This window comes from Mastigoproctus giganteus, chromosome 10, assembly GCF_048544385.1.
Source record: "Mastigoproctus giganteus isolate SK-2022 chromosome 10, ASM4854438v1, whole genome shotgun sequence".
Taxonomy (NCBI): domain Eukaryota; kingdom Metazoa; phylum Arthropoda; class Arachnida; order Uropygi; family Thelyphonidae; genus Mastigoproctus; species Mastigoproctus giganteus.
Window position 1 is genome coordinate 189,416,248 of NC_143584.1, and position 17,470 is coordinate 189,433,717.

Genomic DNA, 17,470 nt, shown 5'->3' on the forward strand with positions numbered 1-17,470 from the left:
TTGATACTATCAGTTGGCACTCTTCAAAGAGCGATGAGAAAAAATATGCACTGTTCGGTTTCCTATAGCACACAAGCCGTGCTATGTTTACAGGTGAGTTGTGTGCCAAACAACGCTATGCACATTTAATTTTTTTTTATCTGCTAGTACACAAGAGCATCTTTGATGTCGCTAATTTAATCGTACAAATATATATTTCTATGTATGAATATGAGATATGAGTAGACTAATAAAACTAGATCTTGCCACTATGAGTGGTTCCAAGCAGGAACTATTTTATGAAGGGAAAGGAACCTCAGAACAAGAGATTTTGGAGAGGGGGGCAAGAACCGAGCTTCATAAATCTGTTCACTCTTGCACTTTTAGTATTAATCAGTTATTCCGTAATATACTCCCCAACTGCATCGAGATGAAACCTGAATTTCCAAGGTGGTGCAGAAATTTATTGCCCAAAACAAGAAAACTAAATGTCATCCCCTGAAGAAATGATCGCTGAGGCAGTCACGTCTTCAAATCATCCTGCTGTTGTTATACTGCCTGCTGCCCTACCAGATTTCTCTCTCTCTCTCTCTCTCTCTCTCTCTCTCTCTCTCTCTATTATCATCATCATCCTCTGAGAGAAACTTCAAATCAAACGAAGTCATTAGATTTAAAATTCTGGATTTTTCATGCATCTGACGATATAAGCGCATTAACATAAAGAGCAAAGGCAAAAATTTTCTGATGTAGAAGCCATATCAATCCAGTTGCGTGGATGCGTGTGTGTTAAGTACCAAAGCAACTAGATTGTGAGGCGTCCGTATACTGCATCTATAAATTGCGTGTGTTTTGTGGTCGAGTTACCTGTTTGATGGACGAAAACTCTAAAAACCATGCCACCCTCGCTGAGACCGAATAACTCAGTCACGTTGGGAAAAAAAATACTGTAAAAATTCCTCCTTTTATTGATGAGATTCAAACCCAGGCGTTTTCTATCCGATTTGAGGAGGACTAACTGTGCTATTCGCACTGCTTTCCAGTTGTAATCTGGACTTCCTCGTGAATCCTCTTAAAGTCATGCATGAAAGGTAATTACTAACTGATAAATTTTGCTGCTACGGTAGACTCCTTTGGTAGTTAGTAGATGTATATCACTTACTACCCTATCGCAAAGACTGTTTACAATTTATTTTCTCTCCAGCCTTAAAGCAGATGAAGTTTACAAACACGAAACACAGACATATTGTGTTCTAACTTGCCTTGAACCTAATACAAAAATAATCCAAACTAACGCATATGATCGGTATGTTGATATTTTATGCTCATATGTAAAATGTGCCACTTTTGATGTCTGTCATTGGATTGTTTTGAATTTCCTCCAAGGCAACTAAGGATAGGCGAAGTAAATGCATTAGTCAGCGCGTGTCTGTAAATTTCAAGAATTGTAAATTGCGATTGTATTCCCTGTAATATCTGCGAGGGAAATCTTTTAATATCTATGTATATGAAACTTTCTCTTTTATGCGAACATTTAAATAAATAAAGTTCATCATTGACACATTGTGTATAAATGTACAAGTCTATTCACAGAATTGACTGTGAGGAAGTTTGTAATTTAAGTGATTACCAAACTACAATTATCATCTACGATTTACCATTATCAAAAGAATTTTTCATATTATTTATAATATGAAAAATTATTTATTATTTATAATATATATTTGTTTTCAGGTGAGGTATTCTCTACAGACCCAAGACACAAGGTCTCCATTCTGGTATAATATTTAAATTCCAAAGATAATATTATAGACAGAATGAAACTGATGCCTTTTTACAATTTCTCCTTAACATTTGCTGGCCCATTAAGGATAAATATGAGTGATACAGTGATACATGTGTAGATTTTAGTACATAAAATAATTCAGTCCTAACAGAGCAGCAACCTACCGAGCTGTTTACATTACGAGAAGGGAATCGAAGGTGCGCAGTGTTATAAGGGAAAGCACAGATGTGTTACATATGGGAAATACTCCACAATTAAGCGGATGCGGTTTTCCGATAGCCGGACGTTGAGAGTGCAGTAATCGTCCCTACCTGGACCACCCTGCCTCCCATTTCACTCCTCTTCCTACAGGTAATAAATTAACACGTACACTGATGAACCGTTCTTCGAAGCACGGTGCCAGAGGTAAATTGGTGCGGGTTAAATTCTTCCCCTTCAATCCCCCTTATTTCTAGGCCGTTCTGCCAGAGTGTAAATGATGGGGTGGTCGTACTTATCCCACCTACTTCGTCGGGAGGAGTTGGCTGTCATTCTAACCCGACGGCAGCGTCTAAGGGACACGAGACCTCCAAGGTAGAAAGCGGAGAAACACTTACCTCCAACCAATGAAACCGTCGGCATCTTACGTGTGCTTTTCTCAAGACGTTGTCAGCATACAACCGTATGGGAGGGACCGACATTTGCTACTGTTATGCTCTTTGCATTCCAGGCCAACAGTCAGGGTAGGCGTCACAGTGTCGAGTACGTAATGTTGTGGCGGCGACTAGATGCCCGGGTTGGCTTGCCTCACGTGCCAGAGGAGGAGTCACAATGACATACGTTAAGCCGCACCGCCCTCTCCGTTCGGAGACAAGTCCGTGCCGACCATTACTTCCCTACAAGTGCGGCCTTTCTCGGGCATACTTGTAGTTGTGACAGACAGAGGGGGCTTTGCGTGGCTCGAGACAGCCTGCCACCGCTGGCTGACGTCAGTGATTATTAAAGTATCGCTCGGTGAAAGTGTTCGGTGAGCGATCAGCATGCTAGTACCCGCGGACATGATGGCAGCCCAGTCCAAATTACTCTACCAGCTGAACAAGTTTTACGGTGAACGCGTTCAGGCCCGTAAGGGGAGTGTCGCCAAGACAGTTCGAGAGGTATGTAAAGTGGTCCAGGATGTGCTGAAGGAGGTGGAAGTACAGGAGCCAAGGTTCATCTCCTCCTTAAACGAATGTAACGGACACTACGAGGGTTTTGATGTGATTTCGCCTACGGAGTTCGAAGTGGTGCTTTACCTGAACCAAATGGGGGTTTTCAACTTTGTCGATGACGGATCCCTTCCCGGGTGCGCTGTACTGAAACTTAGCGACGGCAGGAAACGCTCCATGTCTCTCTGGGTTGAATTTATAACAGCATCCGGTTATCTGTCTGCACGGAAGATACGATCCCGTTTTCAGACGTTGGTGGCCCAAGCCTGCGACAAATGCAGCTATCGAGAAATCGTCAAGATGGTGGCCGATACGACGGAAGTGAAGCTTCGTATTCGGGAGAGATTTGTAGTTCAGATCACACCAGCTTTCCGCTGCAGCGGATTGTGGCCCAGATCTGCGGCTCACTGGCCGATTCCACACATTCCGTGGCCCAACCCGAATCTCGTGGCAGAAGTGAAGGCCGAAGGATTCGATCTTTTGTCTAAAGAAAGCGTCAGTCTTCAGGGTAAACAGTCATCCATGGAAGGCGACGCGTGGGTATTGAACTTCAACGAGGCCGAAAACCGGCTCCTTCAAGGAGGCTGCCGTGCGAAGTGCCTCAGCATCTTGAAGACACTTCGCGATCGTCACCTGGATCTCCCCGGCAACCCCGTGACGGGATATCACCTCAAGACCCTTCTTCTTTACGAGTGCGAGAAGCACCCCCGAGAACTTGAGTGGGACGAGACGTGCCTGGGGGATCGTCTGAACGGTATTATGCTGCAGCTCATTTCGTGTCTCCAGTGTCGACGCTGTCCCCACTATTTCCTCCCCCAACTCGACCTCTTCAAGGGCAAGTCCGCCAGCTCGCTGGAAAATGCGGCCAAACAGTGTTGGAGACTGACACGGGAACTCCTCACGAATCCACGCTCACTAGAGAAACTCTGAAACGTGCTAAAACAAACTGCAGTGCTAAGGGGCTTGTCCCTCGAACAGTTCTGAGAATTTCTTCCAAGGAAACTTCCAAGATCGTCAAGTTCGTGAACGATTTTCGACCGTTAGATGCTCTCTTCTAGTGAATCAGCGTGTCGGACTGCTTGTTGAGGACCTCTTTCTCTCTTTCTCTCTCTCTTTCCCTCTCTCACTATTTTTCTCTTTTTCACATTCTTCCTCTTACTGTCTCTCCGACTGCCCCGGTACGATACGTGCTGTGCTCACGGAATAGCCAACGCTCTCCCCTTCCTATGTGACTCCGGTGCTAGCGGGACACGTGCTCCCCTCCTCCCCGCATCTACAGCGTGACTGTTGTCAACGTCTCCCCAAGTGGTTCGATCAGTCACAAGTGACAAAGACAGGTGTACACAAGAGAACTGAGGATGGGGCGACACCTCCAGTAACTCTAGTCTGTGATGTATCGTGGTGTCCCCGATCAGGTAAACACGTCTTGTTCCATAGCTGTTAAAAATCCACGTGCTATTGTTTTATCCCGACCGAACGGACAACCAGATTGTGTACAGCGTTTACAGTGTTGTACTTGTGAAAATTGTACAGAATACAGGTAATCTTGTTGTCGCTTAGCTATGCCTTTTATTTCTTAGTTATACACAATCATACACTTACTAAATAGAATATCATTGGTGCAGAGATAAACGTTCTTATCCCTGGTCTCATATTCTTCAATATTACAGAACGAACCATTTGAAAAATAACAAACTAATTTACTCATTTGGGCCTATATTTTTTATTTATTTTTGAAATTGTCACGTATTTAATTTTCTCCTGGAGGCGTTATTATTATTAAAATATGGATCTGACTGCTAATAATACTGACAGCAAAATTTATACGAAATTTCTTTTATTTTTAGAACTGTTTTTCTATCATTTCGGGTATAAATTGACACACAGTCAACAACTGGTGAGGTCGTACTACGAAAGTGAGGAAGATAAATATCACGCTCCTACAGGTAGATGTCCTCATTCCCTTTCTGATACCTTGACTCATATAAGGACATTAATAGCCTAAGTAACAAAACTTGATTACTTAAAGTCCCTCTACAAAAAAAAAGTTTCCATACTTGGCTGAAAACTTTTGTTTGGGAAATAACCTACTAAGAGGTGGATTAGGAAAAAGAAGTGTCCCTGCCTATGCTATCAATTGATAGTACAGGCATTTTGCAACGTTTTGTCCAAGTGTTTTCTCATATTGTTGGAATACAAATTTTGAACTTTCTGATAAGCAGAATGTGCAGAGATAAAAATGAAATGGATCCTGTAAAATCATTTTTTGTTTTCATCCTTTAAATATGCTAGTTAGATATACAACTTTGTTAGCCGCTACCAAAAGTAGATTGCTTTGGTATATGGCTGATCAAACGTTGATTCTTTGCCACTCCATTGGTATTCTAATATATAGACAGAATCCGCTAAGCTACAGGACGACCCAAGCGATTGCCTAAGGCGCTGTTCTCGGAGGAGTGTATTTCATACAAATTACACTGTCATTATTTCTCAATTTTTCACTGATATTTTCGATTCAAGCAATTTATTTTTATTTCTAAAGTAATATAGCTACTTTAATATAGAAAATATAGTAATATAGAAAAGAAAAGAAGCATTATAGATTTAAAGAAAGCTCCAAATAGGCATCAGAATATTAAATATTAATATTGATTACAAATTGTTAAAACTGATTTGGAAACAATATCCTGAATATAAGAATACAACAATAAATAAATTATAAGGGGAGTCATCCAGCTCTTCTCCTGGAGCGACGAAAATCTTACGTTAGTACTACATATAGACCTATATATAGCCTATAGGATAAGATAGGAGAGGGGAGTGGGTTAGCTTATGCTTTTTAGAAAGTAATTTGATATAGTTTTTAAATTTAAATTAGTTAACTACGTAGAGTAGATATCCTCCTTCCGTACACCGTTTACAGCTAATAGATCAACAGTTTAAGCAGTAAAATTGGAAGAATCATCTCGATATTCACCCCCCCTCCCTCATATGTAAATCTAATTTTATCATTCATCTTTCATATATTCATGACAGAGCATGAATTCAGCGCATTAGTTGATACGGATTCATTTTTAAAAGTAATCTAAAAAGATAGTATCCTTAAATCACATTTCCTTTATATAGCTACGATTTTGGTGGCCATTATTGTCTTTCAGTTATTCGAACAGGTTTGCATTCTAAGGCTCTACAATCAGCTGAAACCATTATGATACAAAAGAATATCTTATTGTTTTATATCATGAAAAAAATAGAAAATGTATTTGGGGATCGCACGAACTGGAGTATAGGGGATCAAATTATTAAACTTCTATTGAACAATTTGATGGTTTTGGAATTTACAGATACGCATAGTAATACACGTAGTCTTATGTAAGGCGGCCTTTAACGTTCATCTCCGACTGCATAGAATCTATGGTCTTGACTGTATTTGACCAATGTAAAGGGTTGGAGTGGATTACTTAGAATAAACGGTGAGGTAACTAAGGCCATAAGGTATTCTACGATCAGTTTAACAAAATATAATTTTTCTGAATAAACTATGCAATCCTCTCCAGAGACAAAGTAATTCTCCCAATAGTGAGAAAATAAGTCATGAAGATTTCTCCGGCTGAGAAAAAAATTCGAACTCCGGTTATTTTCAAGGATATTTATGCGTCTTTTTACATCACTTGAGTCACGTGCATCCATTGTAACACTTGATCTAAGTTACAAAGTGTAATTCCTCTTCACTCTCTGATGCAGCATGAAGTGGATCTATCACGTTATTACTTTTCTACCATTATAATTATTGGTGTTTTGTAAATTTTCCTTTTTTTTTTTCTTTCACTTGGCACATAGTACAAAGGTGTCCAGTTACTCGACACATGAGCATTGTATACTTTTGGACATTATTGTCTTAATTAGCATTCCAGCTTAATAGAACTTAAGTGATCCATTCCTTCCCCTCTTATCCAGTATAGTGATATTAGTTTACAGTATCATTTTTTTCTGGTTTATATTTGGCAACTATATAGATTATATCATATCTCAATCAAAAATCAGAGGCCGCGTTTTATTTAAGTAAGATTAACAATATTTTAATTAGGAAAAGATAAACAGGGTAAGGATTCTTGTTCGTTGCTGAACAAGAATTCGAACTCCGGTTATTTTCAAGGATATTTATGCGTCTTTTTACATCACTTGAGTCACGTGCATCCATTGTAACACTTGATCTAAGTTACAAAGTGTAATTCCTCTTCACTCTCTGATGCAGCATGAAGTGGATCTATCACGTTATTACTTTTCTACCATTATAATTATTGGTGTTTTGTAAATTTTCCTTTTTTTTTTTCTTTCACTTGGCACATAGTACAAAGGTGTCCAGTTACTCGACACATGAGCATTGTATACTTTTGGACATTATTGTCTTAATTAGCATTCCAGCTTAATAGAACTTAAGTGATCCATTCCTTCCCCTCTTATCCAGTATAGTGATATTAGTTTACAGTATCATTTTTTTCTGGTTTATATTTGGCAACTATATAGATTATATCATATCTCAATCAAAAATCAGAGGCCGCGTTTTATTTAAGTAAGATTAACAATATTTTAATTAGGAAAAGATAAACAGGGTAAGGATTCTTGTTCGTTGCTGAACAAATGAGATATCGTGTTTGGATGCACAATTCAGATCGGCGACTACAGAAATTTTCAACCTTCACCCAGTGCTTGCAAATATTTTATTTGGGCATATTTGATGAAGCACACATCACTTAATGCAGGGTTTCTCAAGCTGTGGGTCGATCTCCCCCATCGAAGTTGCTCGCGATACCCTCCCGGAGGAAGTCGAAACATTTTTTTTATATTTTACCTCAAGCATTATTTGCTTATTGTGGATAAATTTAAATATTTTGTAAAATGAATAGACATGCATGTATAAAAAACTGAATTTCAAAATCATGTTCTATTACATAAATAATAATTTACAGAATACAATATTGCTGGTGGCTCTATGAATCGACAGCAGTAGTGCATTCTGTAACTTTTTCTGAATTCTGAATACAATACTGCATTATGCAAGAATTATTAATATGTATAATTAACCACTCTTTACCATGTGGAGTTTTTAATATATATTTTATTAAGCATAGCCTAAACTAATATATACAGTAGTGTGACGTTTCGGGTATCTTGCCGATACCCATCATCAGACCTTGCTGCTGACCGCCCTCAAACACGAATATTTTAAATATTAGTTTAGGCTATGCTTAATAAAATATATATTAAAAACTCCACGTGGTAAAATAGTGGTTAATTATACATATTAATAATGCTTAATGGATAACAGCCACGTAACGTCCTTCCCCAACTATATTGTATTCTGTAAATTATTATTTATGTAACAGATCGTTATTTTGAAATGAACTTTTTTATACTTGAACATTTATTTTGCAAAAAATGTTTAAATTTATCTGAAAAATCTGTTATTAAGTCAAAATGCCATTGAAGTTTTGTAATTTGCCTTGATTGAAATTTGACTTAATTTCTTCAGAATATAACAACTGACACCTATTGATTATGTGACAAGCTATAATCAGATATCGGTGATCTTTTTACGCTGATCATCGAAAGCAAGTTGTAAGCTGCTGTCATTGTATGGTATATTTATGGTATACAGTATTTATTTCTTGCCCAACTCTGATCCAAATGAAATCATTAGTTTTTTTCATACAGATAGATCGCATAAATTCATTTATCATTTTAAGGAGTTGGCAGTATGGCAACGTTTGAGGATCCCTGACTTAACGTATCCACTTGAAATTATGTTACACCCCAAGTCTGTATTTTCATTAAACGATCTGTTATTTGCAATCCTCGAGTTGTCGAAATAAGTGAAGTTATTTGAAAGTGGTCCGTGAGCGTATAATTAACAGATCATATCGTTTGAAGAATCAAACACGAATATTTTAAATATATGCTGGAACGTTAAAGCACATTTATCAATTATAGCACTAGTTACAGAAAATAATCATTTTCAGTTTCTAAAAATGTACCTCTGAAAGTTTTTAAATTTGTTTTCAGATGATTTTGGATTGATAAGTAAATATGAAAAGAATTTTAGGTGTACTGCGGAAAATCAAATCAGAGAGAGAGAGAGAGAGAGAGAGAGAGAGATGTGATTGGAAAGTTTCAGAAACAATGTGTTATCCATGACATTATACTTCTTTCGCCACTTTCACTCGTCTGACGAGGTCTGGGTTTAAATCGTTGGCGACTGGAGGACTTCTTAAAGGCCTCTTCAATTGAGGCTGCAGTTAACCAATCTCAGATGGAAAGAATAGGGATTTTCCCTCTTCTAGTTATTCTGTTTTTTCTTTTTTTTTTTCACCGGCACAAAGTGCAAATATACCGGAAAACATTTGTACAGACATACACAGCAAACACCACATGAATCACTATATCATATGAATCAGTGTATTATGACAAAAGTAATCGATGCGCCACAATCCACTAAATCAACCAACCTAAAAACAGTTTTTCCAGCAAGATATCTGTAAATTATGTCTTAAATATTAAATAGGAAAGAACTTCCCTCTTCAACTCTAATTTGTCCAAGACCTAAATGTCCATGTATGAAATTTACACACAATACAGAGGGAGAGAGAGAGAGAGAGAGAGAGAGAGAGAGAGAGAGAGAGAGAGAGAGAGAGAGAGAGAGAGAAATTTTGTGACTTTCTAAAATATTAAAATACCATATTCAATGAGTTACAGAAACTTTTATCATAATAGCTTTCTGTACAGGCCTATACAGAAATGAGAAAGAATAACAGAAAAAAGTTTTACTGATGAGAATGACAGGATCTCTGCACCAATGATAGGATTTCTTCTTTTGAAGAGCAGTGGTCCTAAATACTGTCACCTTTCTTGAAAACAATTAACAACTGAAGATTTTTTTTTTTTTTTTTTTGAGCGGGCAGGACCTGAAATGATTTTAAAGAGCTAATTACTCCAAAACTACGTGAAAGGAATACCAGTACACTTTCAGAGGTGCAACTTTGTTTTTTCATCTCCTCTTCACTGTAAAAATCTAAAAGTGGGGTCAAACAAATTTTCATTTGTAAGATTTTGCCCCTTCTCTCTTTGAGTAGAACTCTATTAGGTACAGGTACCGCAATATCCCCCCCCCAAATTGCTGGGATTTTTCAGTGCGAAAAAATAGGGCAACTGAATAATATTGTTCGAATTGATTTACACGTTATACTATCAGCATGTAGTGAAAATATGTGAAATATGTAAATTAGGTCGCAGTTCATGTCACTTTTGGTGCGGAAAAGTCACAGGTCCTACTTTAAAAGCTAGGAATGGCTGCCTGGCTAATTTGGTCATATGATCTTCATAGCCAGTTTGTACAGTTCTGTCATTAATTGTATGGCTGTTGACAAGTGATGCTAGGCTCTGTTTATAACAATATGAACTGATAATAGTAAAATATGTGAATATCTTGGAGTTGTAAATGCATCCTTGTACCCCGCCACTGGAGCTCACGATTAAGTAATTGCATGGTCGCAGCACGATATTATATGTATGTAGGTATGTACAAAGATATGCTGCACTAGGAAAATATTTGCATTTTTCTATAGTTATAATGTTATTTGTCAGTAATTTTTAATACAGTTTCTGCATTTTTCTACAGTTATTTGTTAGTAATAACAAATTCAAGGGATAACTAAGTTTGTAAATCTGACCATATTTTTCATTTATTTAAAAAAAAAAAAAAAAAAATATATATATATATATATATATATATATATATATATATATATATATATTGTTTTAACTATTATTTTTTTGTGATTAAGGCAATGGCGGAATAATTAGAACCTATATACTTTATAACCCAAATTTTATTAGAACAATTATTGCGCATAATTAATTAAATTTATCTTCGAGCAGAAAAAAAATATAATAATAAATAAAATAAAAAGCATAAAACCTTATATCACTTAGTTGTTTATGCCTGTTATACAGTTAAAACGTGTGTGTGTGTGTGTGTGTGTGTGTGTAAACACTTTCAAAGCAAATTAAAATAGGGTAGACGTTGAGGAACATTTATCCCTTTGGTATGCGATTACTTCTTGTATTATACATACAAGTTAGTGCAAAAGGATCATTTCTGTACGTAGCCAACTACTTAAGTAGTACACTACTACTTAAGCATCATTTCTGTACATAGCCAACTACTTAAGTAGTAGGCTATGTACAGAAATGATGCTATTGCACTAATTTGTACGTACGTTAACTTCTTTCGTAACCTGAGGCGCTAGCCCTAAATCACGTTGTAATCTTGTATTATTTAAAAGAAAAATCATTTTTTCAGCATTAGTTCATTTTCCAAATGACACAAGTTCTGAAATGAAGCATTAAAATTTTTCCTAAGCGAATTTCGACAAGATTTTAATAGAGGGAAAAGCCTAACGAAGCAAACGAATTCTTGCTTTGACCAAAACAAATCACATACCCAAATAATAATCTAAACAACCCAAAGTCAAATTTGAAAAAAAAAAAAAAAAAAAAAGCCGCAGAAAGAAACATTGCAATCTTGACCTCAACATGAAATCTGTAAGAACTTTCTACGTGATAATTGAAGTTCTGCCAAAACACTGACGTTGAAGAGATGCTTCTGTACGTGTTAGATTTTCCCCTCGTCCGCCGTATCATTTTCAAATAGAGCGACAAGATGTTTCTTTTGAGTGTGACTTTATGATGCTAATTGCGTTACACAGTGATTTAATCATCGCTGATTACGATTACCAGCATTACCTAACAGGCAATGGGTTGAATGCGCTGGGAAAAAATAAAAAATAAAAATAAGGCTTTTTTATTTGTCAGAGAGAAGCTCGTTAACAAGTAAAGGCCCAAAACTGCTCTTCTACATTGGCGCTTATATTTATTAAACGTTTTTGTTTTTTTTTTTTTTTGAAAATAACATACTGCTAGGTTACATGTTTCAAAATTTTATGTATTGTGAACACACTGTATATATGACCATAGTCCGAGTGATCAAGTAAAAGTAAAGAATTACTGCGAATGTTAGAATCCACCTATTACTACAATATTCTTATAGCTTCTAAGTTAAACTTTTCTAAATCTATAGTGGCCACTCCGAAGTTTAAACAGAAAATGCGTATTTAAAAAAAAAACATAATATTGATATTTTATTTTTACTATCCTTATAGCATTATTGATACATACACAGAACAAAATTAGATATAGACTTATTGATAGACCACCAAATTATAAGCTTGTAATATCATACTATGGGAAGCCTAATTGTGGAAGAAGCAAAGAGCAGCAGAAAATAAGAACAGCACTGGATAGCAATAAGATTAGCAAAGAGCAGCGAAGAAAAAATAACAATAATGGGTAAAAAGTTTTTGAAGAATGCCAACAAGGTTTTTCATAAGCGAAGAAAACTTTATATGTAAATTAAGAACTGGCGTAAGGAAAAGATTGGTACGAGGTGTGGTATGGAGTGTGGTATAATTCATGGAGAAGAGACAAGCACATCGAGAATGGACTGTATTAGACGACTGGAAAGTATTAAGATGTGGATATGGAGGAGAATGAAAAAGATAAGGTGGGTTGATAAAGTGAGAAATGTGGGTTTTGAGAAGGATGGGGCGAGAAGAGACGTTTGATTTAAATAATCAGAAGACTTAAGAGAACCTAGATTGGAGATGCATTGCGCAGTGAGGTATTGCTGAAGGATAATGATGGAAGAAAAGTTCAGGGGAAGAGATCCAGAGGAGACTGAGGGAAAACTGTGATAGATGAATTGCGAGGGAATGGTGAATATGGGAGATGAAGAGGAGGAGCTGAGGATATGAAGAAGTAGTTGAGTGCAGTGGCGTATCCAGGTATCATCGTAAGGGGAGGCATGTCGACCAGGCTTTTGAGTTTTTTTTTTTTTTTAGAACGTCTCCTGTGTTCTTTTTTTTTAGTTTCAAATTTTTGGTTAAAGGAGGAACATATGCCCTCTCTGCCCACCCCTGAATACGCCCCTGGTTGAGTGTATGCGTGAACTTACCTTTGGAGGAACACCAATAATATAGTAAGATTACAAATGAAAGTAAATGCAGATTATGAAAAGAAAAAGATAAAAATATCGACCATATCATTATCTCGTGCGGTAGAATCGCGCAAACCGACTGCAAAACAATTCATGACGACGTTGCTACAACGCTGCACTGGAACTTATGCAAAAACCGGAACATAAGCTGGAAAACAATTGTCGAAAACAAAAATGTTAGATATTGTGGGATTTTAAAATCCAGATTGATAAACTAGGACATAATATACCACACATCACAATGGTTGAGAAAAAGCAAGTTACAACTGATTGATGTGGAAATCCCAACAGACGGAACTAAAGAAAATGAAATAGAGAAAATCATAAAATATCGGGATCTATAAATAAAATCCAGAGAACAACGCAACTGTTATGGGAGCCTCCGTAGCCAGGTGGGCAGGAGCGGCAGTGCGTAGCACACGCTTCTTGAGTAGACCGGGGTTCGAGCCCGTGACCACCAAATACGGAGGATGCGGAAAGGTCAGGGAATGACCACCGCATATCCCCGGAGCAAACTGGCCTTAGTTGCTAATGCTCCTAAATAACAACAATACACAACACAACGCAACTGTTATCCCAGTTGTGACTGGAACACCGGGTACTATCCCAAGAGGTTTGGGGAAACATCTGGACGAAATTAGCATAGATAACAACTTGACAGTTACAAAAAGCGACACTATGGGAATATGCCACATTTTATGGTGATACCTCACTGATTCTTAGGATCCGAATCCATGATGGACCAAAAATTCTAGTCGCAACATCAGGTGAACTGTGATGATCAAAGAGAATAACAATATCATGCTTAACTTATAAAAGCGAAAAATCACCCTTCGCCTGCCTATTCATTAAACGTAGTTTTTTGGTACATTTAGTTAAACTCCGAAACCACTATTACAATTTTACAACGCCATACTAGTAGAGAAGGTTAGATACACAAGTTAAAATGTCTTCTGCAACGTAATCTTTGCTAGGGATCGGAATGGAAAAGAAAAGGTTTTCCAAGAAATTAAAAGTATTTTTATTTAGATATGTAAATGTATATTAACGTCCCCCAGAGTAGGCTAAGATTCCCCACCTAGTTATTTTCTTGGTATCTTTCCCGCTAGTCCAATTCTGATCTTTGCAGATGTCTTTGCCAAAATTTAAATTGCATTTTGCTCAAAATTATTTAAAAATTATATTTCCAATGGCATGCAGCATGAAACCAAAGTCTTGGAAATTTGCCAAACCAAATTTGCCTCAAACCATAAGCATGGTTTGAGGCCTCAGGGTGTTCGGAACAGTATTTGATAAATATATTAACTGAAAACACAGTTTTCATAAAATAAAAATGTGTTAGATCGATGTGTGTGTGTGTGTGAAATTTTGTAGAAAATTATGGAATTTGAGTAATAGAAAAAGAGTATCAGAACAGATTAATGCCATCAAAATATTGATTGAACATTACATCAGCCTGAAAAACCTATATTACATTATTTATTAAACTGAATACCAAAGGGACTATACAACTGATGAAATTTAATAAGAATTTGGAATATAAGTATCAGGGGTGAAAAATATACCTATATTAAGTTATTTATTAAATTGAATACCAAAGGGAACTAGGCGCCTCCGTAGCCAGGTGGGAAGGAGCAGCAGTGCATAGCACACACTCTTGATTAGACCGGAGTTCGAGCCCGTCACCACCAAATACCGAGAATGCGGAAAGGTCAGCGAATGACTACCGCATATCCCGGAGCAATATGGCCTTAGTTGCTAATGCTCCTAAAAAAAACCAAATAACCAAAGGGAACTATATTCAAATAAGGATAAAAAAAATATATATATATATATTTTTTAATCCTTATTTGAATTTTTTCGAGTTCTGAAAAAATTCAAATAAGGATTAAAAAAAAATGTGTGCGCAACGATGATATCTAATCTGTCATTTTTTGAATTCATAAAATTAGTTTCCCGCCACCACCACCCATTCTCTGATTTGGTTAGCAGCATTTGCATATTTCGCTAGAACGCGTTATCAGGAATTTTTGTAAAGGGGGAATAGGATTGAAGTTAAAATAGGCAAATTAGTAATTGATAATTACATAAGGAGCTGTTCACAAAATATGTAACGCAAAACGGGGAGAGATCAGAAAAATGTTAAGGTGCATTGCAGATGGAGGGGGAGGGGGGTTAGTGTTACAGGTTTTCAGTAAACATAGTTTGTTTCTGCACATCTGGCCATGATGCATCAGGGTATTATTTGCTTGCTTTTCCAGATGAAAAACCAGAGTTCAGAAAGAAAGGGAGGCCATGCAACCGTTATCAGAAACTAAGTCGACCACGCTGAAGAAAAGTCCATTAAAATTGTCATGTCTTGATGAGGGATTCGAACCCAGCCCTTTTCCATTTGGTATGGAAGGACGGAGGTAACTGCTATGCTCCCCTCAAGAGTTCATAAAAAATAATGTGAGTTGAAGTTGGGCATGTTACATAATAATGGACAAGGTCGAATCTTTCATGAAGTTTCACATGTTTATAATGTTTAAGTCTCATTAAGCAGTTTGTAAACGGTCCTTAAAACCTTTATTACAACATAACGCGGTATATATTCTTGAAAGAGAGTGAAAACTTGCAATACACCACTTCAAATCACCCTAAGCACGTGCTTTAGGATTCAGGTCTGGAGATCTGGTAAGCCACTCTCTGACTATCTTTGCTTTCCAGAAATTTATCAACTAAGACACATAAAGATGTCCGTTATTGTCCATAAAAAGCAATTGAGGGTAAATTCCACCAGGGAACAGCGACACAAAGAAATCTGAGATTTCATATTTATATCATAACGCAATCAAGATTCACCCTAATGATGCCAACAGCAAATTCTAAATGGAAAGCACGTCAAGGAATTAATCTTGAAAGCTACTAGGCTTTTCACACAAAAAAAAAAATAAAATAAATAAATACTGTTCAAGGTTTAGGCTTAAATGTAAGCCAGATAAACTAATGAGACTCATGGCAGAGAAGAAAAATGCATGGGATGTATATAAATTATCAGGACACACAGAAGCTTGTGGTAGATATAAGCTAGATTGTAATCAAGTCACAAAGGAGTTTAGGAAAGCGAAGGCAGATTACGAGAAATTGGCAAAGGATGCAAAGTAAAACAGCAAAGACTTCTTTACTCTAGAAGGAAGGGGATGAATCAGGTTGGTCCATTTGATATCGATGGTTCGAGTGTCGATGAACCTGCTCAGATAGCTAACAAACGGAACGAGTATTTTGCATCTACATTCATACATGAGGAATTCTGTACGGAAGTGGAGGACAGAAGCTTATTAAACTCTAACAGGGAGCTTAATGATTTTGTAATAACTTAGAGCAAAGTGGAGGAGAAATTGTTGGAGTTAAACACAAGGCATCTAGGGTGGATGGGATCTATCCAATTATATTAGAGGCGGCAAAGGCATAAGCAAACCCTTAGCCATAATTATGAGAGCCTCCTTGGACTCAAGGGAGGTCCCCACAGACTGGAGGTGTGCAAATGTATCCCCAAATCACAAAGGTGTGACACAAATAATTATAGACCTGTTAGTTTAACTTCTGTTACGGGGAAAATAATGGAGTCACTGGTTAAAGAAGCATTGCAGGATCATCTAAACAAGACTGCAGTAAAAATTCGGACGCGGCATGGGTTTGTTAAGGGAAAGCCTTGTCTAACCAATTCGATTGGATACTATGATGTGGTCACAAAGGAACTAGATGCAAAAAATAATTTTAATATCGTATGCTTGGATTTCAGGAAAGCTTTTGATACTGTTGCACATGGAAGACTGCTGTAAAATTTGAAGCAGTATTACATTAAGGGAAAGTTGCTAGAGTGGTTGAGTGGGAGACGACAGAGAGTGGTAATCAATGGACTCTGCTCTTCATGGGCTAATGTTATTTGTGGAATCCCTCAGGGTTTGGTGTTGGGTCCATTGCTGTTCTGTATATTTATCAATGATATTTATGAAGGTATATCAGACTTAATATCCAAGTTTGCAAATGATACAAAGGTTGGCAGGGTTGTTAATGTCAGTATGCTACTGCAACAGGATCTAGAAAAGCTGGGCAGATGGGCTCAGAAGTGGCAACTCAAGTTTAACATTGATAAATTCAAAGTGCTGCAGCATATGGGTAGAAGTAAGTAACCCTAGAGAAACGTACCAACTATGGGGTATTACACTCAGGGTGGTAGAGAATGAAAAATACCTGGAGGCAATTGTGCAGTCAGATATGAAAGTTTCTGAGCAGTGCAGACGGGCTGCCAGGGCAGGTCATGGTTTCTTGTCAATGATATACAGGAATTTTGCTAGTAGAGATAAGAAGGATATTATCCCTTTTATAAGGCAATGGTCAGGCCGCACCTTGAGTATTGCGTACAGG

General features: G+C 37.2%; 1 protein-coding gene across 1 annotated transcript; it reads left to right on the plus strand.

Annotated features, from left to right (window-relative positions):
* Positions 1-2,684: 2,684 nt before the first annotated feature.
* On the plus strand, positions 2,685-4,508 carry LOC150079663 (protein mab-21-like 2). The gene has a single exon (XM_090384074.1). The coding sequence runs from the start codon at positions 2,782-2,784 to the stop codon at positions 3,877-3,879; it is 1,098 nt and encodes a 365-aa protein (XP_090240200.1). The 5' UTR covers positions 2,685-2,781; the 3' UTR covers positions 3,880-4,508.
* Positions 4,509-17,470: the final 12,962 nt, after the last annotated feature.